The 27,469-nt window shown below is 34.5% G+C and overlaps 4 protein-coding genes across 5 annotated transcripts in view; 1 reads left to right on the plus strand and 3 right to left on the minus strand.

Annotated features, from left to right (window-relative positions):
- Positions 1-291: 291 nt before the first annotated feature.
- Positions 292-1,562, minus strand: dbe (KRR1 small subunit processome component homolog dbe). The gene has a single exon (XM_023158047.2). It carries the CDS (start codon positions 1,379-1,381, stop codon positions 341-343), a length of 1,041 nt encoding a protein of 346 aa, XP_023013815.1. The 5' UTR covers positions 1,382-1,562; the 3' UTR covers positions 292-340.
- A 1,450-nt stretch (positions 1,563-3,012) lies between these two features.
- LOC111503686 (WD repeat-containing protein 20) lies at positions 3,013-4,678 on the plus strand. The gene has a single exon (XM_023158049.2). The coding sequence runs from the start codon at positions 3,209-3,211 to the stop codon at positions 4,502-4,504; it is 1,296 nt and encodes a 431-aa protein (XP_023013817.2). The 5' UTR covers positions 3,013-3,208; the 3' UTR covers positions 4,505-4,678.
- A 1,969-nt stretch (positions 4,679-6,647) lies between these two features.
- On the minus strand, positions 6,648-14,537 carry DppIII (dipeptidyl peptidase 3). The gene is made up of 9 exons (XM_023158048.2): positions 14,388-14,537; positions 13,993-14,330; positions 11,079-11,369; positions 10,731-11,029; positions 10,448-10,674; positions 9,766-9,914; positions 8,684-9,052; positions 8,427-8,576; positions 6,648-7,048 (listed from the first exon to the last, which is right to left on the minus strand). Exons 2-9 carry the CDS (start codon positions 14,323-14,325, stop codon positions 6,761-6,763), a joined length of 2,106 nt encoding a protein of 701 aa, XP_023013816.2. The 5' UTR covers positions 14,326-14,330; positions 14,388-14,537; the 3' UTR covers positions 6,648-6,760.
- A 3,096-nt stretch (positions 14,538-17,633) lies between these two features.
- Positions 17,634-27,469, minus strand: part of Poxn (paired box pox-neuro) — a 71,394-nt gene continuing 61,558 nt past the window's right edge. For both annotated transcript variants that reach the window (XM_074180967.1, XM_074180966.1), the window contains 2 exons: positions 22,692-22,911; positions 17,634-19,822 (listed from right to left, as the gene is read on the minus strand). In XM_074180967.1, the coding sequence (XP_074037068.1) occupies positions 19,341-19,822; positions 22,692-22,911 (702 nt within the window). In that variant the 3' untranslated portion in view covers positions 17,634-19,340. The remainder of the gene's footprint in view (positions 19,823-22,691; positions 22,912-27,469) is intronic.

The following is a 27,469-nucleotide window of genomic DNA, read 5'->3' on the forward strand; positions in this document are numbered from 1 at the left end:
AAAATCATAGGGAAACTTTTCTTAATACTGAAAAAAAAACACATGAAGTATCTGTTACTGTTGTCCACAAAAAAATAAGTTGAAATGATAAAGCAGTTGTTTAGGCATCACAAAAAACTGGAAAGTTCATTGTAATAATCTGCTTGCAAAGTGCAAATTTGAAATTACCACTATTAGGTTTGTTTGTTCATAGTATGTACACATGAAAAATAAACTTCTTCTAGATTTCCAAGTTCTTCAATCTCTAAAGAGTGCTCGTTATTATTGGCCACTTGAATAAGAAACACCAAGGAAATATAACAATTTATTAACATTATATTGTTTAATTACAACAAACTCTTCACTTTTCTTTTCTCTTAACAAGACCTTTCACACCTTTTTTGGCTTTGGCCACTTTTTCTTTCAGAGCAGCTATATCTATACTAGTTTTAGTATTAGTACTAGCCTTTGAAGTATTAGGCTCCTCAGGAGGTACGAATGCCTGATTCCTTCTCTCTTCCCTCTTCTTGGCAGCCTCGGCATGCTTTTCATCTTTTTCTTTCCGCTGTTTAGCTTGTTTTTGTGTTTTACTGAGAAAGTATTCCCCACTAGCAAGTTCCTTATCGATTTTGCTCTCTTGTTGAGGAGGTGGAAAGGGTGTGTACGGTTTCTTCTCCTTCTTGTTCTTTGGTTGTTTCCGTTTGCTGATATTTTTATTGACAAACTTGGGAAGGAATCTCTCCCAGTTTTCATTTTTCATTTTTGGATCTTTTGCTAATTCTTTTTTGATCATCAGAGCTTTTATGTTATAAATTGGGTGGACATTTTTCATGGTATCTTCTACTATTTTTCTGACTTGTTGCAATCCTTTGTATGGGCCCAAGGCAGACACAGTTTGGCCCTGCACGAGAACATAACAATTGGTTAACAGTTCTATAGATTTCAAAGTACAACCATTGGGGCCAATAAGCCTTTGCCTTCGTTTAACAAATTTTTCCTTATTGCGGGTGATTTTTCCTATCTTGATTATATCACAACCAACTTCATCTTCCAACACACGTTTAGCTTGCTCAAAAGGAACACTACGTGACATCAATTTTATCATATCCCTAGCTTTTATGATGATGTAAGGATCCCAAGTTTTTCGTGTCGTTCGAACAGTCATGCTTCCTTCCACCACGTCTAGTTCAGCTTTGATGAAATGTTCCGAGAGTGTTTTCTGAACTAAAGGCCAAATTTGCCTCAAGTATTGTTCTCTGTATTGGGGAAAAAGAGTGGCAAAACAGCTTTCTTCTAACAAGCCATGTGGGTTATCTTCTGGTTTGAACTCAGGAATTTTCAATTCCCAAGCATTGTCAACTGGGCCGGACACAGTTTCACTTTCATCTTCAGAGTTAGGCATTATTGAAAATTGTTTAAAAAAAAAATGAAAATACACCTTCACAACTGAATAATCCTAAATTTGTGGCTTGATTGCCTCAACCTCAAGTATCAATTGTTTACTAAAATCTAACCTCAAGTAAATGGCTGTTGACAATATATATTCTTCTTCTTCAGTTCTAAGATTAAAATATTGTTTATCGATCCATTTACCCTTGGAACATAATATATGTATATTACGCCAAAAATTAATTGATTTTACTTTGAGAATGAAAATTATTGTTTCATCGCTTTCTGAAGTTTGTTTGTTATTATTAATCGGAAAAAGAAAGTTTGAAGGTGAAAGTGAATTTTTTTGTAACTACGGCTAGTTCATCATACTTGAAGCACAGATACAAAGGAACACAGAGGTAAACTCTGTGCCTGAAGTTTAATGTGATTTTTTTCCGATATGGATACAAAAAAACGCAGCTGATGATGAGTTATGTGCCGAACGAACATTTGCAGAGGGTGTGTTTTTTTACTAATCTCATTCCAGATTGAGTCATTTTCGTCTAATGAACAATTATTCACTCCATTTCAGTTCCTTAATTTCATAATTTGAGAAGAAAAAAAATCTATTTTTATTAGTTTCATCAGGTTCAGTCACAGAAATCACAAAATACAAGAAAGAGACATTCATGTGGCAGCACTTCGATTTTAAGGGTCAGGTTTCTGTGACCTATATTTTGTGTTGGCGGTGTTTAAAGTCACTTTTCGTGGTAAATTCTAATTATTCGAAATTTATCGCATATACAATTTGATTTCGATTGAGTTATCATCACAATGTCATCTCGGCAGGTTATTAGGCCAATGTTTTAATGAAACTAGCTTGATTGCATCACGTTTACTCACAACTCGACACATTTTTTTAGTTGATAATAACCACCTTCAAGATTGTCGTCTTTCAAAAAAGTTTTATGCTCTTTTGCTAGTTATTCTGTAGTTATGTGGTCAGATAACAGATGATTTTGTCAAGTAGCGGTTTTGTGATGCTGACTTATTCGAATTGTAATACACAAATTTGCTGGGAAAGAAAGTTTTTGGCTTTCTACCACTCCATCTGATACAAAAAAATGGATGAGAGAATCTTCCAAAGAAAGGAAGGAAGTAATCAATTTGAAAATAAGTAACTCTATACATGGATGTGTAGATCATGCAAAGAAGTAACATTCAGACACAAACTGAAAGAAAGTCCTCCTGATTCTCTCATCCATTTTTTTGTATCAGATGGAGTAGTAGAAAGCCAAAAACTTTCTTTCCCAAAAATTAATCACTCCTAAAAATATATCCCTTTCAAATCACAAATTTGCTATTTAACATTTGCGGTATGAAAAAGTCAGTGTTAATTTCCTGCGTTATGTTTCAGAGATCCGTCTTCAAAAGTAAGCGGCACATCTATCTATCCTATTTTCGGCAATGTAATTTTTATTATATTTTAAATTGCCTTTTTCTATCAAATGTTACTTTGTCCCGCATACATTTTTTTCTAAAATGAACAACACTGATTTACTGTCTCTGTTCGACATATTTTGATCGAGAAGAGGAAGAGTATATTGCTTTTGGAAGGTATACCTGTTTCAGAATAAGAAGATGTGAAAAAAGCGCTCCTAGCAAAATAACTTTTGACATTGACATTAGTCAAGTAAATTTCTATCCTAACCTGAAAGGCCCACTGGCTTAAAATTTTTGAATAAAGATGTAATTCTAATTCCACTTGTAATATATCGGAGGTAGTTTTTTAACGAAAACTTATCAAAAAAATAGTATAATAATGTCTTGACTACCATTTTGAAAAATCGGCCCCAAAATGTCAAGACCAGACAATTTATGTAACCAGTCACTCATAGAAGCCGGGGAGCGGGCCCTAGATAGAACGATAGGAGAACCAGGCGATGTTAAAACCCAATTTGTCACCAGAGAAGGAACATACAGGCTCATGACATTAAGTGAGTATTCCAGACCAAATCGAGTGGGATACCAGCCTCAGGGTCAGACGCCCCCACAAGTTAGGGTTTCCTTAGTGACTTTACCCGACCAGGGAGAAAGGATTTGTTTCAATCACGGCAGGGAACTATACGTTTATATTTACAAAGGTATTAAGAAGGCTGCAGACTTGAGTAAACCCTTAGAGAAAAAAGTGTATAAGGGTACGAATCCAACTTGCCATGACTTTAACGCAGCGTTTGCGACGGCAGACAGCATTTGCTTGTTAATCGGCTTCAGTACCGGTCAAATACAACTCATAGACCCTGTGAAGAAAGAACTTAGCAAATTATTCAATGAGGAGAGGTTGATCGATAAGACTAGAGTGACATGCTTACGGTGGGTGCCCGGCAGCAAAAACTCGTTTATAGCTGCTCATGCTTCTGGACAGTTTTATGTTTATAACGAAGAGTTACCTTGTGGTACAACAGCTCCGCACTACCAGCCGTTCAAAGCTGGCGAAGGATTTTCCGTGAATACCTGCAAAACCAAATCAACAAGAAATCCTTTATTTCGTTGGTTGTTGGGTAACGGGGCTGCAATTAATGAGTTAGCCTTCAGCCCTAATGGATCTCAGTTGGCTGTGGTTTCTCAGGACGGTTCACTTAGAATATTTCAGTATGACAGTATGGAACTCTTGGGGCATGCCCGGTCATACTTCGGGGGTCTGTTGTGTGTAGCTTGGTCAAGTGATGGAAAAATGATTGCAGTAGGTGGTGAAGATGACTTAGTGACAGTGTATTCTATGGAGCAGAAACGGGTAGTGGCTAGAGCACAAGGCCACCGTTCATGGGTAGCTGCAGTAGCTTTCGACTGGTTTTTAGAGGTGGAGTCTTGTTACAGAATCGGCTCAGTAGGACATGACACTCAGATTTGTCTGTGGGAGTTGCCTGAAGACAATCTCATACCCCCTAGACCTAGAGTCAAGAGAAGGCCGGATCCTCTGCAGCTTGTAGGAACGCCAGCTTGTCCCAGACTGGAGGAGTGTCCGATTCTTGAACCGTTAGTGTGTAAAAAAATCGCTCACGAACGTTTGACTTCACTAGTTTTTAGACCTGATTGTATTATAACAGCCTGCCAAGATGGTTATGTTTACACTTGGGCTCGCCCTCATACGTAGTAGAATTGAATTAGTATTTTTGTAAGAAAACCATTTTTTGTATCATATTTTTTGTACAGCTGGGACCTTTGTGTATATATTTGTATTGTATGTGAAAAAGATTTGTACTATGTTTCATTTAAATTATTTTGTTGTAACTATGTATATCTCCAATTACATTAATTGAGTAATTAATATTTGTAATGTTCTTTCTTATGCCTCAAAAAGAAGATGATGTTTCCACATGTCTTCAACACCTGTGAATTGTAGTATAGAACTCGAGAAGCAGGCCCTATGACTGTTGTGCATTTCCTTTACTAGTGAGATACATTTTTCATAAAGTATTGATGGGTGGAGTCAGTGTGGGGTTATGACTTCCATGAAAAGTGGAAAAAATCCAAATACGGATTCAAATTCAACTTTGGTCAGATATTTTTCTTGATATTTTTTCCAACTGAATTGAGGTTGCTTCTGCTACATTACGTATTGGAAAATTTAGTGTTTTGACTGATTAACAATACTTGATCTCGTACCGATTTACCTATAATTATAATCCGGTATAATCAAAAAATGAATTTGAAAATCCCTATAAATAACATTTATATATAATTCCTTTACCATAATAAATTCTTGAATAGGATTAACTACATTAAATTATGAGATTATTATGATGAAAGGGAAGTTGAGATCTTCACTCGACAGACACGCCTACTTGGTTCAGAAACACCATTGTATTCCGCAATGATTAGTAATTATTGGAAAACTGTCATGAGGGATTATTCATTTGCAAATACCCAACGGGGTATTCCGATCAAGAAATTGAATGAAACCAGGTATGTAGATCACTTTCATATTAATTTATTGTTTCTGATTACTTCATCAGTGTTGGCATTTTCTCTATTATTTTATATAGTAGCTTCTAAGCACTATTATTATCATTAGTGTATTTGCTTAAATAATAATAATTTCATTAATTAAAATCATGAAAACTGTATCAAGGAGATACATACATACAAGAAAGTAAATATTTCAAAATGAAATACTGAAACAACATATACAGTAGTTACTGGTAAATGCCTGCCGGAAAAATACTTCCCCGGCTAATATCATGTTGGACATTGAATTATATCCTGTGAAGTATTTTGCATAAATGTCTGTCGGCAGCGCTTTAGTTCAATTTGAATTCATAGAGAAAAAATTGGCCAAAAATAGCTTGACGACATCATATAATAAGCTGAAAAGAGGCAAAAAAATTGAAATTTGGAAAAAATGTACAGCATCAATGTATAAAGTACAAAATGGCATCTTCAACAATCAGTATATATCATGACACAGCAGAATGAATATTTATTGACATATGGAGCTACAAAAACACAAGATATTAAAACGAAATAAATTTTTGTAACAACCTAATATTCACCAAGCTTAATAATTATTTCACAAAAAGTCTTTATTTTTTTTACTTCTCAATAAAAAAAAATCAACATAATTTGAATTCATTGTTTTTTTATTAATTAGAATATTTATTCCTCATTATCAACATTATTATTACTTCCACTAGTGAATGTTTTTATAAAACATTTTTATATGTGCAAGTTTGGATATGTGTATATGAGCATTTACTTAACTTTTATATAAACATTACATATTACTATTCTTTAACTGTTGTGTGAGATGCCATTTATATGCTTTATATCACCAATTGTTATTATTATTAACGTGATTTATATAGTCGAAGGTTTTCTATGAATTTAGGAAAATTATACAGGACAAATAAACTATTACCATAAATGGAAGTTTATAAAACATCTAGGTAACCATTTAGTCATTGTTATTTCAAATATTTTTGATACGAGATTTTGGTACAAACTGAAACAACCCTATATTTTTGAATATTTTGAAAAAATCAATTGGGTAAAAAAATACAGAGTGTTTTATTATAAAAAGTATGTTTATTGAACATGAAATATATTGCTGTTTTTTTTTGGTTATATTTGAAATGGATTCCATTACTCTCTTCATCATTTATTTGAGATATTTGGGGTGTACACAAAATGCGTGTACCCAAGCATTGTATGTACACCCTGTAAATCATAGAGATCACTGGTTTAGGAAACCCCAATTAATCGAATCAAAAACGTATGGGGATAGTAATAAAAATTCATCAAATTTTAAAATGTATTAAAAATATCAAATATTGCAAGTATTTTTGATAAAATCATTCATGTCACAAAACTGATAAAATTTGCAAATTATGCTAGAATACGTTGACATCCATCAGAAATGGGAAGAGTCAGCCTCTGAAAGCGTCAATAAGGCTTCGTACAAGGGTTCAGGCTCTGGGAATCGATCCACCCAAGACTGCAACAACCCACTCACCGAACTTTCATAAGTTTTCAGCCGAACTTCTTGACCTTCTAAAAATGTGTTAGCCTGAACGAACATTTTTCTGGGCTGTTTGTTGGCTAAAACGATGGATCTCCAACTGGCCCACGGTTCGTTCACTTCCGCATAGTGGTCATAGAGTGCCTTAGCTTTTTCTACGTCGCCTGTTGCTTTGTATACCTGACGAAAACATTTATTATTCATTATCCAATAAAACATAAATGATAAGTTACTTGGAATTATTACATATAAGATTAAACAAAGGGCTGGAAATTGAAAAGTGCGAAATGAGTTCTATGACTAGCGACAAATGTCCTATTTCGAATAGCCCTTTGTTTGGTCTTATACATAATAATTCTAAATAACATAAATATTAGAGATAATCACTAATATATAGGAAATCAAATCAGAGCTATTTAAAAAAAAGGTAGTTTAGAATAGGATTAATAACAGGTAGTAGTTAGGTAATACTAACCAGTGTAATATTAACAGGTAGTAGATAGTAATATCAACTAGAAAGTATAACAAGTCAACCCGTATTTTCTGTAAATACAATTCTGTTCTCATAATAAGCGAGAAAAAATATCTGTTTGTGATGGTATTATAAAAATGTCTGAAGTGTTTCTTTCTTAATATATCAATAAATATTGATGGTTATTTTAATATGGTCTGTTAAGTTTCAAAAATACTTTCCTGCTTTTTTTGTTCTTTTTCAATTGAACAAACAAGATCTTGTGCTCTTTTTTTATGTAAAAGTCACAGTTCTCATAAAATTCGGCTCTAAATTCATAGTGTAGATGATTATGTATTTTTTCACCTTTAACAAGTGTTAAAGTAAGTATTATGTAGTGACTCAAATTGGTCAAATCTTCAAAATCCGGGAAAAATTTGTTTCCGAAAATTCTTCTGGTTAACAGGATGTCTTATTGACCTGTTCTTTAACTTGAGCCACCTTGTTAACTAGAATAATGGTTCAAAACCAACCAATAAATATTTTTCGGGTATACTATTTGGATTTCGGTTAACTGAAAAGAATACAACACCCTGTAGATATGAAATTCAATTCCGATTGTAGCAGTATCTTTTGCCGAGTTAAAAACTTTCGTTTCATCAAATTTCTTTTTGAAGTTTTAGCATGCATGGCTAGAGAAACATCAGGAAGAAATTTCATAATACCATGGCTACGAAGTTCAATAAGGCTAATAACTCATTTTATAATATCTCTTGATAGTTCCTAAATATTACAATTTTTATATGACACATGAAGTTTATGATTTGAATGCCGAATATACAAAAAGTGATTACTTCTATGATAAAAGCAAGAGACATAGCAATATAAGCCAGCCAGTTCCAATTTAATCAGCAGATGCATCTAATAGTCATGATTAATCTATACTTTTATAAAAAGGTTTATATTATTTTAGTAACCCTCGAGTATCCTTGAGTCTATAATAATAATAACAATACAACATATATAATTTTTTGCAAGTGCGGATGAAAACATTCACGCCTAGAATTTTCTCAAGATGATTATTAACAGTATCAACACTTTTTTTACCTGCAACTTTAGAAGGAAGTCTCCAAGTGCCTTTTTTCCAGTATCGTTAATCGCCGAACGATCCACAGTCACCAATAAGTCGTTTTCCTTTGGCTGTGTGACTGAAGCTACTCCAGCCTCAATAAGTACTTTAGCTATCACAAAACGAGCCTGTTGAAAAAATATTAGTCATGAAGTGGTTACAAGCTATAGGTGAACCATTAATATAAGTGAGAATATTGTGAAGATAACTTGTCTTTTGAAAAGGTGAAACAAACCTGCGCATGTGCCTGTAGCCAACCTCTACCGGGCTCCCACAGCTCCAAACCCCTTCCCGCACCTGCCCATATCAGCGACAACCAATTGACGTATGTCACTTCTTCAGCCTGTTCTCCTTCGTGTCCGAAAATTTTGCGTACATTCGGGTCCAAGCTGAGGTACAACCCAACAGCTTCGGCTCTGCACTCTTCATAGGACGAGCTAAGGGGGCCGAATTTTGTGTCATACGTATCTCCGGACTCGTAATAAGATGAAGGTGGTTTCCCGGTTAGAGGATCCACTAGGGTGGAGGGAAAATTGAAGGTGCCGTCTGGTTTCTTCATGAGAAGTTTTCCGGATCCGTGACCTAGTAGTTCATGGAGACCTACCTGAAAATAATTATTATTGAGAACATGATTTAACAAAATGAAGATGTAGGATTATAATTCAAATATTTGAATCAGTTTTTCTGGCTTACGCTGATTTTGAAAAAAATTCTATTATGAGTCTGAAGTCAAAACTTGACTCCTCAGAGATATGACCGCTATTTGATAATCGATAATATTATTCAACATACCCAGAAACAATTCACACAACTGTTGATTGCAAATTATTTGATATAATTGTGAAATTACCTAATCTAGCTAAAGTTAGGTTCAATTAGAACTTGAAAAACATTTATTTATTATTATTATATATTTAACAAATTTGCAATAAGTAGTCATTGTAACACTGCCAAAAGAATCTACAAAAGTCCCTTGCAATAGTGTCATTTAGTTTCATAAACAACTGTGTTTGTCTTTTTCTTTATCTCTCCTAAAAATATACCTCTTTCAATTTAAACACTTTGCTGGAAAATATATGTGGCAGATGAATAACGGTTCGTGGAAAAAGATAGTGGAAGGAAGGTGTGATCTCATGAGTTTTTATTAACAGATGTGAATTCCCAAAATATTAAAATTTTTGACATTTGAATGGTCATAATTCCAAATGTGGAACAAAACGCTATGTTTTGACTTCAGATTCGAGATCATCAGATAAAAATATGTGAGCCCATTAAAAATGAATGCAAGGCGTATAGCAAGCAACTCTCCTGACTCACCTGTAATTCGAAAGCAGGAACTCGCCATTTTTGTAAGAGATCAGCATCTTCTTTACTCAGAAACGGAGTGACTGCAAACTGATAACTGGCTGGTATTACGTTTCCTAGAGAAACGTTTTTGAATCCTTCAGTTTGACGAATATCATCATCTAAAAAGTAATATTGATTGAAGGTGATAAGCTATTCACAAATGACTTCTGATTGATGGTTTATGCATTCAAAAATATTATTCAAAATCCTTTTAGCTGTCAATTGCTTCCAACAAACAACCTCAGTATTATGAAAGCAGACTGAATGTTTACATCATTTCAGGAGACATACTTTTGAACCAAAGATTTCTTGTTTATGAATAGTGTCTTGATTAATTTTAGTCAAGAATTCACCCCAGAACTTCACAGTAACTTGAAAATAACCTGGACAATCAAATTTTTTGTATGGAAATGATTGAAAAGTACTTTTTCCCAACAAAACATCTCAAAGAAGGATAGAAAACCTATGATTACAAAGACACCAATTCAGTTTATGAAATATATACATAAATTTATATTTTTTATGAGCAATATATATTGGACCACTACAGCGTTTCGACTGGTAACTCCCTATTTCCCCAACAGTAGGCTGTATGTTCTTTGCAGGATTATATAAGTCTGATGGTATCATATTCTTCTGAAATCAAACTTACAGTTAGGTATGTTGATACCTGCCGGTATGCCACTACCAGCAAAAGTAAGGACATCTAAGGAGGTGAAATCTGGTTTTAAAAAAGTGTCTTTTTCAAACCCTTCGCCCCAAGGTAACAAAGTCAAAAATTTTTCAGCATTAGCAACCAAGTCAGCAAACTTCAGAGACATTTCTCTATTAACGGCTGCTACAAAACCCTCGAATTCCCCTCTTACCCCCGCGGGATCCCTAAAACGAATAAAGTTAAGAAATATCAGTCAAAGGTATTGAGTCAAAAATATAACCTATAAGTTTCGATGAAACCAATATATGTTTCAATCGCAGGTCCTTTATCTTGAATCCAGTATCTTGAACCGGTCTTGTGGTCATCTAACGATCCACTTCTGAATGAACGAGCATAAGATTCCAGCATATTCTGTTGAGTTTCATTCGCAGCATGCTCCACAGCAGCTTCTAATGAGTCAGCAACTTTTCCCATAAGTGGAGAATAGTCACCAGAAGTGACTATGTAAGTTACGTTACCTTCAGTGTGGGTTTTCAACGTATTTTTAACTTCTCCAGCTAATCTTATATGATAGCATATCTATAAAATAATATGTCAAAATTCAATCATCTGAAGTCACTATACCGACCTTATCATTTTCCACAGTTTTGAACAACCTAGTATTGTAGCATTCCATTTTTTCAGATTTCATCCAATTTTGTACTGCTTCGTTATCTTCAGGTGTACAGTTTTTCGACAAGTATGTGGTACACCCTTCTGGGGTGTATCCAAGGCACGTTTTACCTGGACTCAAGTCATAAAGAGCGTCTTTTAGTGATTTCCATAATGGTTCAAGTTTTTCCCAGTTCGGGCTCAATTTGAGGAGCTCCTCCAAACGATTTTGTTCGATGTTTGGGATGAATTTGGTGTCACCAAATCCCTGAAATGTTGATGTTTCTAAAAAATCTCGAATACATTTGGAAGGGTGAAGTTACAAAAATTTTACTCGACGTTTGTCTTGGAAAATTATGAAAGTATGTAAAATGCATGAAATGAGTGAGCTCAATTCTTCGAGAATAAAAAATTTTTTGCAATTAATTCTCTTTATGTTACAAGGCATGTTCAGAAAATAACACGAATGTTTGAATTTTACGAGTTGCGAGAGTCCGATTGTCAGTTTTTTTATTATGTTGGCGTAAATGCTCCTGAAGTATGATAAAATTCTCGACAGTGATTTAATCTAGCCAATCACATTTATTTGTTGATCTAACGGCTTAGCAACATCTAGTAATATTCCTCATTACTAAGTATGCAGAGCAGAATGAAAAACAGTTGTCACCACAGTGTTAACCATAAGTATAAACATAGAGCACGGTGACTGATTGCTACTCTGTCTATGCCTACTGGAAATATGTTGATTGTTATTTACTTGTTTGATTTAATTTCACCATCATAGTGCATTGCCGTCAAGCAATTTGTTAATTATGTTAAAAGAAAAAAGTACAGTCAGAAGTACACAAAGATTTGGGAAACATATCCAGATTCAAAAGGTAAAGTAATTTCTTTACAATTTTGTAATTTACAAATGATCAAGATAAACAATATTAAATTCAATATTTATGATTCATTATCTAATGTCTCGTGTAATTACACTAGTTTACAGCTAATTTATAACAGTAATGCCAAAGGCATTAATTCGAAAATTATAGTAAAAATTTCCTAAAATTTTTGGGTTATGATTTTTTTCACAAAAATTTAATAACACGACATTCCAAATTTGCTTTTCCCTAAATTGAGGAAACTGTTTAAAATCTAGCAACACAGTACAAGTGAAACAAGTTTAAAAGCCGTTATGCTCCATAATGGTAACAAAAGACCCTCTGTTCCTCTTGCACATGCAGTTGCCATGAAGGAAACACAAGAAAGTATGTCACTTATTCTAAATGCAATAAGTTATAATATGTATACGCGGCAAATATGTGGTGACCTAAAAGATAGGACTATTACTAGGTCTTCAGGGCGGATTTACGAAGTTTTGCTGTTTTCTTTGCCTTTGGAACAGTAGGGCAACACAGAGCCTCCGAGAGATAAACATATTCCAGGTCAAACTAACGTGAAGAATATACTTGTTAATCCCAAAAACGTTTTGTTACCTCCATTACACATTAAACTGGGGTTGATGAAAAATTTTGTAAAAGCATTAGACAAAGAAGGTGATGCGTTTAAATATCTTAAACACGTTTTTCCAAAATTAAGTGATGCAAAGCTCAAGGAAGGTATATTTGTTGGACCACAAATTAGAAAACTACAAAGTGATTAACAGTTTGATCAAAAATTAAGTATTGTTGGTAATGAGAGATAGAAGATTTTTTGTATTCGATTATTATCGATGAAATTAGTCATCTATAAAGAAAAAAAGGTGTACATCATCTACCTACACATCTTTCCACAGAGTTAATTTTTGAAATTGATTGCTTCTTTTCTTTCTTTGGAAGATTCCCACATTTTTGTATCAAAACTGAGAAGTAGAAAGCCAAAACCTTTCTTTCCTAAAAATATATCTGAAATTTACTTACTGCTATTTTTGACACAGCAGTTAGATTTATTTTTAGAGCGAATTGAATAAATCTGTAGGAACAACAAGTTAGGAATTTTTATTTGGGATAAAAATCTATATTTGTAGGTAGTTGCATATTTATCAAAAGTATAACCACTACCAGTAACCTTTCTACAGTAGTTCCTACCATTATTACCATTAATATCAATTCAAAAATAAGCGAAGTCTTTGAAATTCAGATTTGACATTACTTTCAAAAGGTCTAGCATGTCTTCAGCCACTATAACCATTGGAGGCAACCACCAGCCTTAGGCCATTACCATTTTACTAACCACACATATTACCACTTATATAAAAAAAAGACATGTAACAAACACAAGATTTGACAAAAATATTTCACATTGAGATGCAACAAATACATAACACTTTAAAATCACAGTTAAAAGAATATTGAATTTTATTAAAAAAAGCTTCCAGTTCTTTTTTAAATGAATTAAGATAATTATTGTTTTACGCAATTTACTCAAGAATTATTTTTGGTCCCAAGTAACTTGGTGAATTACTCTTTCAGAATTACCTCTACATTTGAGGCGAGAGAAGGGAATATAGAAGTTATATCTGTCTGGTATATATAATGATATTAACTAATATTGAACTCATTTTTGCTCTTGAAAACAAATAGAGAAATTTAAAAAATGAAAAGTCTAGAAAGTGTCAGAATGCTAAAATCTTTACAGTTCTTTACAAGAATATGAGTTAGGTTTTCCTGCAATATGGTCTGAAATGGGTTTTTTAAGCAATGAAGACTTTTGAGGACAAAACAGGGTTTCTCTTCTTTCAGCATCGTTGATTCTGAAGCAGGTTGGATCTAATATTTTAAAATATATAAGCTTAGGATGATTTGAGTTATTCGCAATGTTCTTTATGTAACTGTCCAGTTGATACAAAAAGAGCTATATCTGCTTGACACAATGACAAATAATTAATAGAGTAATCTATATCTCACCTTATAATTTCCGGCATTACAGAATATTCCGCAAGCATAAACAAACAGTGCTTGGATTTCATCTTCGGTGAAACCAGCAGCCAAAGCACCAGTTTTGAATTTTTCCGGATTTTCTGCAGAAAATACCTTATGCAGAAAAACAAAGGCAGGTCCAGACTCGGGGCTCGTCTGTAAAAGAGTAATTAATCCCCCTATCCAAGAAGCTCTGCTGATGTGGTGGGCGTATAACTTTTCTTTTTGAGTTAGGCCTTCGAATACCGATTTAAATTCTAGAGATACTACTGGCTGCTCATTGTGGAGAATATATTGGTTTTTGTCTACCACAGATTCCATTTTATCTGCAAGAGGTGTGTGAAACTCTTCAAAAATTCTGACTACAACACGCGATAACTTACCACAAATATTTAACAAATAAATAACGATAACAGATAACCATGAAAATGCACTTCTGAGAATAGGTTAGATTTGTGATTCGTTGTGGCAAAAATGCATCAAACCAGTGACGTTTTACCTACCAGTGATGTCACAATACAGATTCGAAATGAAGAGAGAACACTGACTCCAACCACTAAAAAGGGATGGAGAGATCCACGTTTTGGGATTACGTCATTTATACACTTGAACGTCAGATTCGACGTCAAGATGTTTTTTGCGTTGCATACTTTCATTGTGAAAATTTTGGAATTATGATATATTTGTAAAGAAGTTTTGTTCGTGCTCCTCTGTATTTTTTTGGTTATTTGTTTGTGGTGATTTTTCAATTATTAGTTATACGGATTGTTCCGGTAACGTTTTGAATGAACGTGCATTTAAAGTGTAAGTCACCCATATTAATGATGACGTGGTCACAAAAGCACATCCATTTGGTACAATGACGTCATTTCCAAAACTTTGTTGAACCACAGTAGAATGTATGTAAAAGGGACGACCGGTCCACCAGTCCGTATTGTCACGTCAATGTCTGTGGCATCTACATCATAGATATACATACCACTTGACACAAGTTGGACTGGCTATTAGAAAGAAAGAATTGACACACAGACTGAAAAGAGACAGGTGTCGTGGGCAGTGAACTCTATACTACATATAACAGTGCGTTCCACTAAGCACTCACAACGACCACGCTCACGACCACGGTTTTTGCCGTTCCACTTGGTTCTGGGCGTCACAATCATTAACTCAAGTGGAATGGATTTTGGAGCATTTTACATGATTTATTAAACAAAAATGATGTATATACTTTAATTTTAGAGGAGTATTTAACTAATTTATGTTCGTATATAATAAAAATGCCTTTTACGGCGGCAGTTGGAAATTTGTTGGTGCGTCGAAATAATGCTCCACAAAGTACTAGTTCGTCCAGCTCAGATGAAAAATGGAATACAATTTTACAAAAATATAATCGTGAAAAACAAAAACTTAGACCACGTATTATTGATTACGATAATGTAATTACTCGTTATTCAGATGAAGAATTTAAAAGTCATTTCAGGTAAATTACTTTTTATCACTTAATACACTATAGATTTTGAAAATTTTACTCATGGAATTCTTAATTCTTAAATTATTTACTTGAGCTGATACAAGAAGATTTAGTCCGACGTGTTCCCGGATGTCCTAGAATTATTGTTAAAAGCATCATTAGATAATGAAAGGTCGTTATCAACATTAGTCGATGTCGATGGTCCTGATTGTTGATTGAAGGCTTTTGTTACTAATTTTGTAGCAAAAACTGTATCTGAAATTTAAGTTTCTTTTGACAAATATATTTTTATTGATAATTAAAGTTGTTGATTCATCAATTTAGGTTATGTTATTGACAAATGCTGAAAATATATAAATTGCGATAAATTATAAACTACAATTATGCTTAATAAGCTTCATTTAACAATAATATTTACCTGTTAACGCACGTTCAGCATCTGCAGGAGAAAGTTTGAGATCCACAACAGTATCTCGTTCGCCACAATAGAACGATATTGTTGTTGTCGCCATGTTTGCTGCTTTTAGTTTTAAAAATTGCGCTCAGTTTCTCAAAACGCTCACATCGACCCACCTCTTGAGATGGGTCGTCGTGAGCTAGGCGTGATCATAAGTAATGACGTCATTAATGACGTTTTCGCCTCGACCACAACGATCGCGGTCGCCATGTGGAACGCCTGAATGAGTATTTTAGGCGTTGTGAACGCTTAGTGGAACGCACGGATGGATAGTATACATTTCACTGGTCGTGGGTGACAAATGCGGCTAATATTCCTATAAGGTTTAATTTCTAATTTCTGGCGAACGTTTGAATGAATAATCCAACTTCATTGAAATTTGATAGGTGTGTGAGGTATGAATTTTTGTCCCTTTTAACATTCTCTTTCGTTGCCGTTCCGATCCGACGATATATTTTATAATTTCTATGGATCAGGCCGATCTGAACGTTCCGATCCGATCCAATACGCGGATATGCATGCACACCACCGAATGCCACCGATATAACCTTAAACCTTTAAACCTTAAACCCTTAAGGTTATGTCGATAGTTGATGATGCACACGAAGACCAAAACCTTCCGACTGTTCTGTTCCGATCGTTCCGTTCCGATCCGATTCAGTGCGCGTCCTGTTTTATTCTGGCATCAGAATCAGTTCATAGGATTGTTTTTTTAATTATTTTATCCCCGGGCGGTAGATACAAATTTTATACTCGTACGTTCATGTTCATTTTGTCTATTACACAAATGGCAATTGCCTTCAGATTAGCCTTTTTTCGATCTATATAGACACGTGTCCGCTTGACAAACCCTTATTTGATGGTATTTTATTAAATCTGTTTTTGAATGAATATAGACAATGCTTATTTGAAAAAAAAACCATATCAAAACTTAATAATAAGCAAATCTTTCTTGAGAAACACGCGTCACGGTTTTGTGAAATACATCTAATTAGTAAGTTTTTTCTAGTCAATCTTGTTAACGTCTAATTCATTGAAATTTGAGTACAATTAGATTTTCTTCCGATATGTTATTGTTACGTTTTTCCCCGTGGGTTCATCAATAATTGACTACACTGAATAATCAAACTTAACTTCATTTCACTTTAAATACACAAATACTTCAACTGAAACGTCAACTATTATTTGAATGTCTATCGCCTTACTAGATCACTTCGCGTACCGCACTGTAGCTTCCACTTGACTGTGTCGATATTCTCGTGGCTAGCCTTTAAATATCGTAATCGAATGTCGTAGAAATTTCGCCAAAGTTCTGTCGAAGTCGGTAGCATTATTTTCGCTGCTTCTCGAGTGGCGGGGAATCATCGTACATCTGCGCGTTCTTAGCTACATCACGTTTGGTGTATGGTTACCAATGGCGACCGGCGTTATTTTCTTCCCGGCATGATTTACAACATAATTATAAAGACTAATGCAGAATTTTATTTAATTGAAATTGTTGAATTACTGATTGGCTTTTTGAACTGCAGAATATCAGTCGCATTTAGATTGGGGGGATTTATTATTTCTTTAACGTTTTTTTTTCTGTTTTCTGATGCTCGGCTGAGCTTTTGTATGGCAATTCGCCAGAAACAGAAAACATATTTCGATCAGGTTAGGGAGTAGGGAGTAAAAACCGCTTTACTTTTAAAAATTTAATGATGATAACTTAAAGAATATCATAATAATCATAATAATAAATAAGTACGCACAACGTTTCTAATATATAAATACAAATTATTCTTAGGTAAAGCTAGATCACTTTTATTCTCAACATTTCGAGATGAAAATCCACTAAACAAAGACAAATCAATTTTTGCAGTTTTCTGTTGATATTCATTCTGTTATCTCAAATAAAAAGTATCTACTTTAAAATATAGGGCAAGTGAATATTTCGAATAGTTTCTTAACACAGAGTATTTGTAGGAAATGAGCACAGTCCAGTTAAAGATAAATATCCTATTTCTTCGCAGTAAACACATTCTATTCTTGTAGCAAATAATTTTTTTTACAAAATATCATTTTCTCTCTATATAACTGCCAAGAATATTAGTGTGATGAGTGCAGTTGATTGTAATAATTTTTTACTCGAGTTTTAATTGATAATAGTGAATAGATAGGTATCTCATTTATCCATTCAGAGAAGTTGTAAAGTTTGAATAAAAACAACTTATTTACTGGGAGAGGTGAAAAATATGGAGTGTTTTAGAGTTTTTTCTGTAAATATAAGAACGAGAAGGCTAGATATTATTCAAAGTGAATAGAATAATCAGTAGAAAGAAAAAACAACACAGGGCTATTTAACTGTAATTTCGAATCTTCCAACTAAGAATTCGATAAAAATGTTATCTTTTATAGGTATCTATCAATATTAGAGAAATGAAGTCAATAACATAAAAAGTAAAATAGGTAGTTTATAGCTGAAGAAGTTTGTAAAGCCTACACATAAATAAAAAATATAAACCAAAAAAGGTTGTTTTAAGAAACAAAGTATCTTATCTCAGAAACTAATTTAAAAAAATCTCTTTAACAATAAAATATGAGAAAATTATGCACACAAGTGATTATTTCAAACGAAATGAAATCCTCTGTTTCTAAACAATAACAAAATATTATTACCAAGATATAGAATATAATTAAACATACAATAGTAGTATTTGAAAATCTACAAAAGAAAAATACTCTAGTATTAGATGTTTTCACTCTTTTAGATGAATAATAATACATGTGGCATAAATACATATTTTTGTAACATTGCACATAAAAGTAATACTCTGAATTAAGAAAAACACCTAAAAATCCTTACTCGTTCAGTTGGACCAATGATTCAACTCTGTATTCTTTTCCAATAAGATAACCATTATTTGACAATAACAAATATAGACCGCATTTCAGAGAGTAGGTAGTAGCAAAAAAGTTATAAATATAAACATATTTTGTCCCAAATAACTGATTTTTAACAAAATTCATTTTGTCCCAATTGTTTAGGGGGTTATTATAAAAAACGTCTTTATATCACAAAAAAACAGTCAATCAATTGCTGTTAATTAAAACTTTAATGCTATTAATGGATTTATGTTGAATAAACAGTTACTTGGGATCATTTTTTCCGGGTTCTCAAGAGAGATTCTTATTTAATTTTTTTTTTATTATTCAATTATGTATCTTGAATACTTACTAAATAAACCTTCCCAGATGTTAAATTTTGCGATGTGTACAAGAATATGAAAAAAAAAAAAAAACTGAGGAAGGAAAACTGATGGCATTTTAGGCATTCATCAAAAATTCCATTTCAATAATGCTCTTTGTTCAGTGGAAAATTCCAAAATCTACTTGAATCACAAAAATAACTCTTTCATAATATCCCCTTCAATCCACGTCAATCTTGACGTCTTGTTCTTGATCACTCTCACTCTCGCTCTGACTCATTTCCCTCTTGAACTCCTGAGTGGTCACCAAACCACCGTAAGGCTGTTGAAAGAACGATGAGGAGACATTAACAGGTTTCGTCCTTGTCGACGGCTTCTTCAGTAACTCCTCTATGGAGTAGGGGTTCTTCTTCTTGCCCGTTTCTGTGAAGTTGGTTTCACCCTTCCTACCGGGCGGGTCTTCGTTAGTGGGCGAGGGGATGCTTTTCACGTGGGATGGCTGGTAGGGGATGATCAAGTTGGACCAGCCGTGAGCGGTGGGGATTTCCATCGGTGAGTTGGTCGCTATGTGGAGTTGGCGCTGCAAGGCTGCTAGGCGGTTGTTGGACATAAAAGAGACCTCAGACGCAGCGGGGTAGTACGGCAAGGAGGTGTTGAGGGACGACAGACTTTTCGAGTAGATTTCTCCAGTCATTAACGAATCTGTAAGTTGATATTCATTGAGAAACTGTATTTCAAACAAATTAAAGAAGAAATAGGTAGCTTTACTTTTGGTAAAATAATAATATTTATTGATTTCTTTAGGACATTCTAATATACATAAATTATTTTAAAAATATATAAATAAATGACATGAATAACAAAAATGATGATATGATAGAAGAAAAAAAATAATAAAAACCATTTTTCAATGGTTCCAGAATGGTTTCAGCATAAGGATATACATAATAAATATATTACCAAACAGAAAAAAGAAAATCAAGTATGATATTTTATATAGTTCATGAGTTTATTGAATCTTTCAACGAAAGTGGGAGTTTGTTATACTCATTCAAACCTTTATAAGATAAAAACTTCATCGTACTAGTCAAATTAGTTCGAGGAAGGTGGAATTTTTGGGAGCTAATCGAGATTGTTAAGTCTTTATGTTTGATATACTAGAATATCTATTCACTTGTAAAATAATCGTCATTCCACGATTCTGTAACTTTTGTAAAGCAGATACCTTATTTTGGTCAAATGAGTATAACAGACTAGCACAATAATCAAAATGGGGTTGGATTATACGATTATATAATATAATTTTTGAGTACATCGAAAGCTGAGATGAAATTCTTGAGCAAAAATAATTTTTTTTTAGTAATTTATATATATATATATATATATATATATATATATATATATATATATATATTGTAATCTTATGTTGCGATTGTTGATGAGTGATAGCTTATAACCCGTTGATAAGGTCATATATTTTGTTTTGGAGGTGTTGAGTTTTAGTTAATTGCTATTCATGTACTTGAAAACATTTCTTAGTTCATTATTCATTTGATCAGCTACTGTTTCTATATTATCTCCTGAAATTGATAACAAAATGTCGTCTGCAAAAAGGTTCATGGAATCACAACCATGGATGGTATCTATATCATTCAGGTAGATTAAAAATAGTATAGGTACCAAAACACTCCCCTGAGGTACCCCGAAAATGACATCGCGAGATTATGATACTGAATCCTTTATTTAAGTTACTTGTTTGCGTTATGATAAATAGTCAGTCAGCCATAAGAAAACAGTTTCCCTGATACCAATACTTTGCAATTTATTTAGTAATATGTGGCGCTCAATTGTCTCAAAAGCTCTTTCAAGATTAAAAATACGGCTATAATATAATGTATAATATAATGCAGACTCACATGAATGGTGTTTTCTGAAACCTGACTGATATTTTAGTAAAATATCATTATTTTCTAGATATTCAGTGAGTTGATTATAAACTGCGAGTTCTAATATTTTTTCAATACAAGGAAAAGTGTTTTCCTAACATGTTTACCTTTGAACCGGACAAGATATCAAGGTGGGACACAATTTACATAAAAAAGTGATATATTTGATACTTTGAAATAGGAAAGACAATAGTACTGCATTACATGTCACTGAGAGGGGGATACCTAATTTTTTCAAACAGAAATGAGGTTTTAATAATACCTCGTTTGTTTCAATTCACTTATATTCTCTGTCCAACCACCGGCACCGTTTAGAAATAATCCATGATAATAATAATACAATTTTCACAATAAATTTTATATAAGAGGCGTTTCGCAACACGGTAGCTTCATCACTTGAAATGGTTCATTACGTTAACCTTCTTCAGCGGAATGGTTACTCCAGAGTGATGGTGGAACATACTTTGGCTAGAAGATAGTAAGAGCCTCACAAGGAAGAGAAGCCGTCGCAACCAGTGCTTGTACTTCCCTATGCCAGAACCTGCTTCAGATCCGGAAATACCCTCCATAGCCAAACGAAAACCAGGCCACCAAACGCGGACTGCGATTCCAAGAATTGCATTTACCGGATACCCTGTGAGTGCGGCAAATCCTATATCGGTGAAATAAAGAGGCCATTAAAGTTCGCATTGCCGAGCACAAGAAAAACACACATCGAGGAGAAACCAGAAAATCGGGAATAGCAGAGCACGTTTGGACTCATCAACATAACATCAAGTGGTCCCAAGCTGAGATCATTCACAGGAAGGAACACTGGCCTAAGATGAAGTTCAAAGAAGCGGCATATATGTTGTTCAACGACGCATTCTACGCCAGCGTAGAAATACGCAACGTATGGAAACCTGTAATGAAGCAGAAAACGCCAACTCCCGCCAAACGGTTAACGATTGTGGATACTAACAATCGAAACGTCGTGAAGTAACTTGATTTGAAATCTTTTTTAATCTTTATGAATTGATTTTAAATTTTTTGCTTATTTTTATTTTTGTTGTTTTGTATTTATTTTTACTCTGTAGTAATTTTCATTTCGTATCTTGATTATTTTATTCGTTTTATTATATTTTCATTTCAGGTTTAACCATAAATCAAATTAAACCATAAATCAAATTATACGCTTACTCTGTTGGACAAATATCGATATCGAAAAAACCGGTCGACCGACCCCGATCTTTATAAATAAAATTATATTTTTTGTTAACTATCACAAAGGCAGTTATTACAAACCGTTGAGAAGTGGTTTGCTGAGTTTGAACGAGGTGAAATGAGTACCGAGGATGCACGTGGTAGACGCCTTAAAGAGGCTGTTACCTAGGAAAATATATAAAAAAGTCCACGAATAATTTTGGATGACCTCACAGTCAATTTGATTGATGATTATGAACAGTGTTAGATGCCGTTCCACCACAAAAAACACCCGAATTTATGCGTCGATATGTGACAATTTTATTAAAAAAATGTTTTCTATATTAGCCTACGAACTTTTGAGCCCTGTTACTCTTTTTTTGAACGTTTTCAGTGATGTACCGCTGTTCTACAATACCTTCAACTATAAACAACTGTTTTACCTGAGGGATGACTAGGTCTCGGATGATGCATCATCTCTGGCGGATCGGGCCAAACTCCGCTGTTCCTCAAAATCCTGTTCACAGAACTGACTGAGGGAATATTGTGGGGTTCACAGATCCTCTGGGTGATCAGTTGTTCTCTTATTTCCCAGGCAAACATTCCCGGATTTTCTTGTTTGAATCGGAGGATTTTCTTCACGACTGTCGGTGTGGCAACTTGCTGAAAAAGATTTGCAGGAATTTTAGTGGTATTCGGAAGTCTGTGAATTGAATAATCACGCAAATTTTCAAACAGTTTACCAATATACAGAGTGCTTAGAGTAGGGTAACTCTACGTTTTAGGGAGGTCATTTTGGGTTTATTTTCAGAAAGAGCAGAGCACATCAATACGTCTGTTAAAAAAATTGTTGAATTAACTGAAGTTTGAGCTGGTCAGTTCCTATCCCCCGAGGCCCCGATACATTCGGGAGAGCGCGCCAGCATTATCAACCAACGACCACTCCTCACACCGTAGGGTAAGTGACCATTGGGTCCGAGAATCATGAGCCCTGAGTAATCGCAATAGGCAAAGAATGACAGCCCTCAGCATTTGTCCGGTTAAGATTTCAGCCCTAGTGCGGTAAACCGAAATGATTTCGAGATTCCAGAGTAGAGAGGGCATCATTTCTCCAAGGACTCCAATGATCAGAATAATATCATTATAATTACCAGTTACCCAGTCAGTACACATGAGTATTAGAAGCAGCAGTATATCATCTAGCAATGCGTAAGGAACATTAATTTGTGGCCTCAACGGAATGTGAGGATACATATTTTCACGAACAGCAAGGTTGCGAGATTAACCTCTGTGACGAGTCTTGCATAAATATCTATCGGATATAATTCAATATCCAGCGTGGTATTAGCCGTGGTAGTTGTTGTTTTTCGGCAGGCATTTACTAGAACCTACGGTATAGGTAGGTGGGAGAGATGAATATTTTGAGAAATCATTTCGAAATATTTATTTTCTATGGGTTTCATATGGTTTTTCGGGATTTACAAACAAACGATGAATATCATAATTTTTTAAGAAAAAAATGTATTCTGAACTCATTTCAGTTCAATCCAGTACAATTTCATTATGGAACGTTTCTGAGGTGATTTCGTTAGGTACGCCTCTTATAGGTACTAACCATGATGTTGTGTAACGTAAACTTTAGATTTCACCAATCCTTTCAAAAATGTGAGGGTGTTATATCAGATAATGTAGCGTTCATACTATCCACTGATTTGGGAAATTGTCTTCTAGCCATTTTCAAACCAGGTCGTCGTAATAAAGAGGTAGCTCATTTCGCTGAAACCTAATACGAGTTGAACAGTCATTCGGGGTTGACAATTTTTCAAACCGATAGATCGGCAATCGTGATCCCATAGAAGAACCCACTAGATCACCAGTTATGACGCCTCTATCTGTTTCTGAGGAAAAACGTAGCGCCTGAAGTGAACGATACACAACTTCAATTCAATTCAAAGCTTGTTGATAGAAAAATAGTTGCTTGCAAATATACTATCCCAGGATAACTTCGTAATGTAAGAAAAAACTTGTAAACAGACTTCTCAAGCAGTGGATAATACTTTTTTTTTATATTTATTGGAATAAATTCGAGTGAGGTTTGAAATTTTTTTTTCTTGAAATTACGATATTTATACTTTGCAAATTTTTGAAAAGAATATAAAACTGCCAATTATTAGGAAACGACTGATTCGATTTTGAATAATTAAAAAGTATACCTATGAATCAAGTCAACACAAGCCCCACCTTTTCGTTTGAAAAAAACAGTTGGTAGCGACTTCTCGGCGATAAGTGATACAAAAGTATTGCTTCTCTTATCAAAAAGTATTAAAAATTATACCTTTATATACAGGGTGTTAATTAAGTATGTATCATAAATTCAACAGACGATTCTTTAGGTAATTTCAAGACGAAATGTTCATATAAACATGGGCCCGCAAATCCTTCGTTCTCAAGATACAGGGTGTTAAAATAAAAATAAAAAAAGTTATTGGTAAATATCTCAAATATCCTTTACCTAATTTTGTTGTAATTTGGCAATGGTATTTATAACATTAAGGAGCTGATTCAGCTCCAACGTGATTCAATTTATTAAGTCCAATGGCGTCTCGAGCGGGATTTGAACGAATATTTTTGACTTAAAAATGTACGCCACTGACTTTTGTGCAATTTTTATTATTTCTTTGGATTAAGCAATGAGGAATACAACTTTTTTGTCTCTTGAATTTTTTTCGTATCTTGCTTAGTTTGAATTTCGCACTCTTCTGAAAATACCATAAATAATAATCAAGGGTTGCCTTGATTATTATTTATGATATCCCAACTAGCGAAGGGATAAAAACAATGTCTCAGACCATTAATCACATACAACATTTACTCTTCATGATTTGACTGACTGGGAAATATAGTATCGTTAGACAAATTTGTTCAGGAATCATTAATTATTTCAACCAGATAAAGAGTTATTACACAGGTGAGGTTTCGCGGAATGGCGATTATCGGGTAAACATAATGAAGTGGTTACAAGTTTATTTAACCGTGATTGCTGTTATTACGAGCCTAAATGACGATACAGCCGCTTAATTTCACACGGCTCGATATGACTTTATTAGAAGTGGGATTGAACGACTTTGATTTTCAGCATCGAACTGGTTTCATATATGGCTAGTTGATTTTTGTGTGAGTTGAGTAGGATACATTTTCAATTTTTGGTCTGATTTTTTATATTTGAATCAAATATCATGCGAAACGCTAACAAAATAATCGCCTTCATCTCAGTATTTCCAAACTATTTGTTGTAGATGTTTGGGTAATTTAACAACGAAAAGCATGGTAATATTTCATTTTTCATTACAACTCTGAGTAAGCGGACTGTTATTCCAATAATTAGTTTTTAATTAAATGATTATCTGTATCTGTAGAGTAGGAAGGGTGAGTGTGAGCCCACAACACTTAGGCCACATGAGACCCATTGTACATTTTCCCGAGGAGTTGTCCTCCTAGGTCAACGTCCATCCTGTCCTTTCCAGGAAGGTGGACAAGTCACTTGGAGACATCTCCTTTATATCGGTAGGTGTAGGCCAAGACTCGCCGAACACACACTCTCTTATTGACGATAACTCCGGGCACTCGCATAGGACATGCCTGACAGTCTCATCTTCCTGTTCACACATCCTGCATAGAGGTGTGTCCACTAGCCCTATATTATGGAGGTGTTTCCTTAGGTGACTGTGTCCAGTCAGAAATCCTACTGTTAAGCGTAGATTTTTCCTGGTCATCGCCAGATATTTCTTCGGCGGTGGCAAGATTGAATCCTTTGATTCCATCCCATCTCTTTAGAGATTGAGCATGGGTGTAACATTTGGCTAGTTCCGCAACTGTCGAAGTCATCAGGCCGTAGGTGCCACTGGGTCCTAAAATTCTTAGTCCAGCTGCTTCCTTGGCTAAAGAGTCGGCAATGCGATTGCCTTTACTCTTGTCGTGCTCTTTAACCCACCTCAGGATAATGTTATTATCTACCGAGGCTTTGGCTATATCTTGGTGGCACTCTAGTACTAGCCCTGAGGTAACACGTTGTGTGTTCAAGGCTAATAGGGTTTGTCTGCTGCTAGTCCAGATTGTTATGTTTTTGCTAAAAATTCCTTTCCTGATTTCTTTTGTGGCGATTGAGATACCAGCCAGTTCTGTTTGGACCACGATGGTATTTTTTCCCATTCCCCACTTAATCCTTAGGCTTAGTGATCAGGAGTATACTCCACATCCTGGAACTTCTTTGGTTTTTGAGTCGTCTGTACAATGATTAGGAATGAAGTAAGATTGTTCGGCCACAGAAAATAGGCTCAAAACAATTTTCAAACTCATTGGAGGTTTACAAAGTCTGATACGAGTATTTCCTTCAAAATTAACTTGGAAATTGGCAAAGGTTTATCGTTTTCTTGGGAAAAAAAACCTTCAGAATTACTATTCTGATTATAAATGAAGTGAATAACTCAGAAAGTGATGAAGGAAAAGTATAAAATATAAAAAATGTCGAGATCATATACGAAAGGAAATTGATTTTTTACCATACTTTGAAAACGCAAGACAACGAAATATTTCACTTGGAGATGTAGTTATTTATCTCAACGTGTACATCAGGGAAGATGGGACAGCAGGTGTAATCAAAAGACTATTTTCTTTTGTCCCCTTCAAAGTAGCCCCTTTCAAATATAATACACATGTTCCAGCGTTTTTTACAATCCTTGAAGCAGTTTTGATATGCACTTTTTGGTATGTCCTTGAGCTCTCCCATCGATTCGGTTTCAATCCCCTCAATCGTTGCAAAACGCCGTCCTTTCATGGGTCTATTCAATCCTGGGAACAGGAAAAAGCCGCAGGGAGCCAAATCTGGTGAATACGGTGGATGAGGCATGATTACGGTGTTACATTATCGTGTTGCAAATGCCATGAATTGTTTTTCCACAAATTTCCAGAGAAATCTTGATGCACTACGATACGGTAATTGATGAAAACAGCAAGCAAAACCTTTCATTTGTTCAAATTTAGCGTGCATTTTTTTGGTCTTGGGCTCTTCCATTGGGACGACTGAACTTTGGTTTCAATAATTCCTGAGCGATGTTCATGCGACGGTGTTTTTGGTCAAAATACAGCGAATTTTGAAGGAAATTAGCTGTCACACACTTCATGCCCAGAATTTCCGAAAAAATTGCATAGCATTAGCCATTCG

Source organism: Leptinotarsa decemlineata, unplaced genomic scaffold, assembly GCF_025532065.1.
Source record: "Leptinotarsa decemlineata unplaced genomic scaffold, Ldec_3_MD MMD2_tig00026307_RagTag_RagTag, whole genome shotgun sequence".
Lineage (NCBI taxonomy): Eukaryota > Metazoa > Arthropoda > Insecta > Coleoptera > Chrysomelidae > Leptinotarsa > Leptinotarsa decemlineata.

What these genes read in the sequence shown, in the direction of transcription:
- dbe (XM_023158047.2), bottom strand. Translation starts at nt 1,381, where the DNA reads ATGCCTAACTCTGAAGATGAAAGTGAAACTGTGTCCGGCCCAGTTGAC.
- LOC111503686 (XM_023158049.2), top strand. Translation starts at nt 3,209, where the DNA reads ATGTCAAGACCAGACAATTTATGTAACCAGTCACTCATAGAAGCCGGG.
- DppIII (XM_023158048.2), bottom strand. Translation starts at nt 14,325, where the DNA reads ATGGAATCTGTGGTAGACAAAAACCAATATATTCTCCACAATGAGCAG. An exon ending in TTCCTGCTTTCGAATTACAG is followed by an intron (nt 9,053 to 9,765) that starts GTGAGTCAGGAG and finishes AATTATTTTCAG; the next exon opens with GTAGGTCTCCATGAACTACT. An exon ending in GGCTACAGGCACATGCGCAG is followed by an intron (nt 8,577 to 8,683) that starts GTTTGTTTCACC and finishes TTTTTTCAACAG; the next exon opens with GCTCGTTTTGTGATAGCTAA.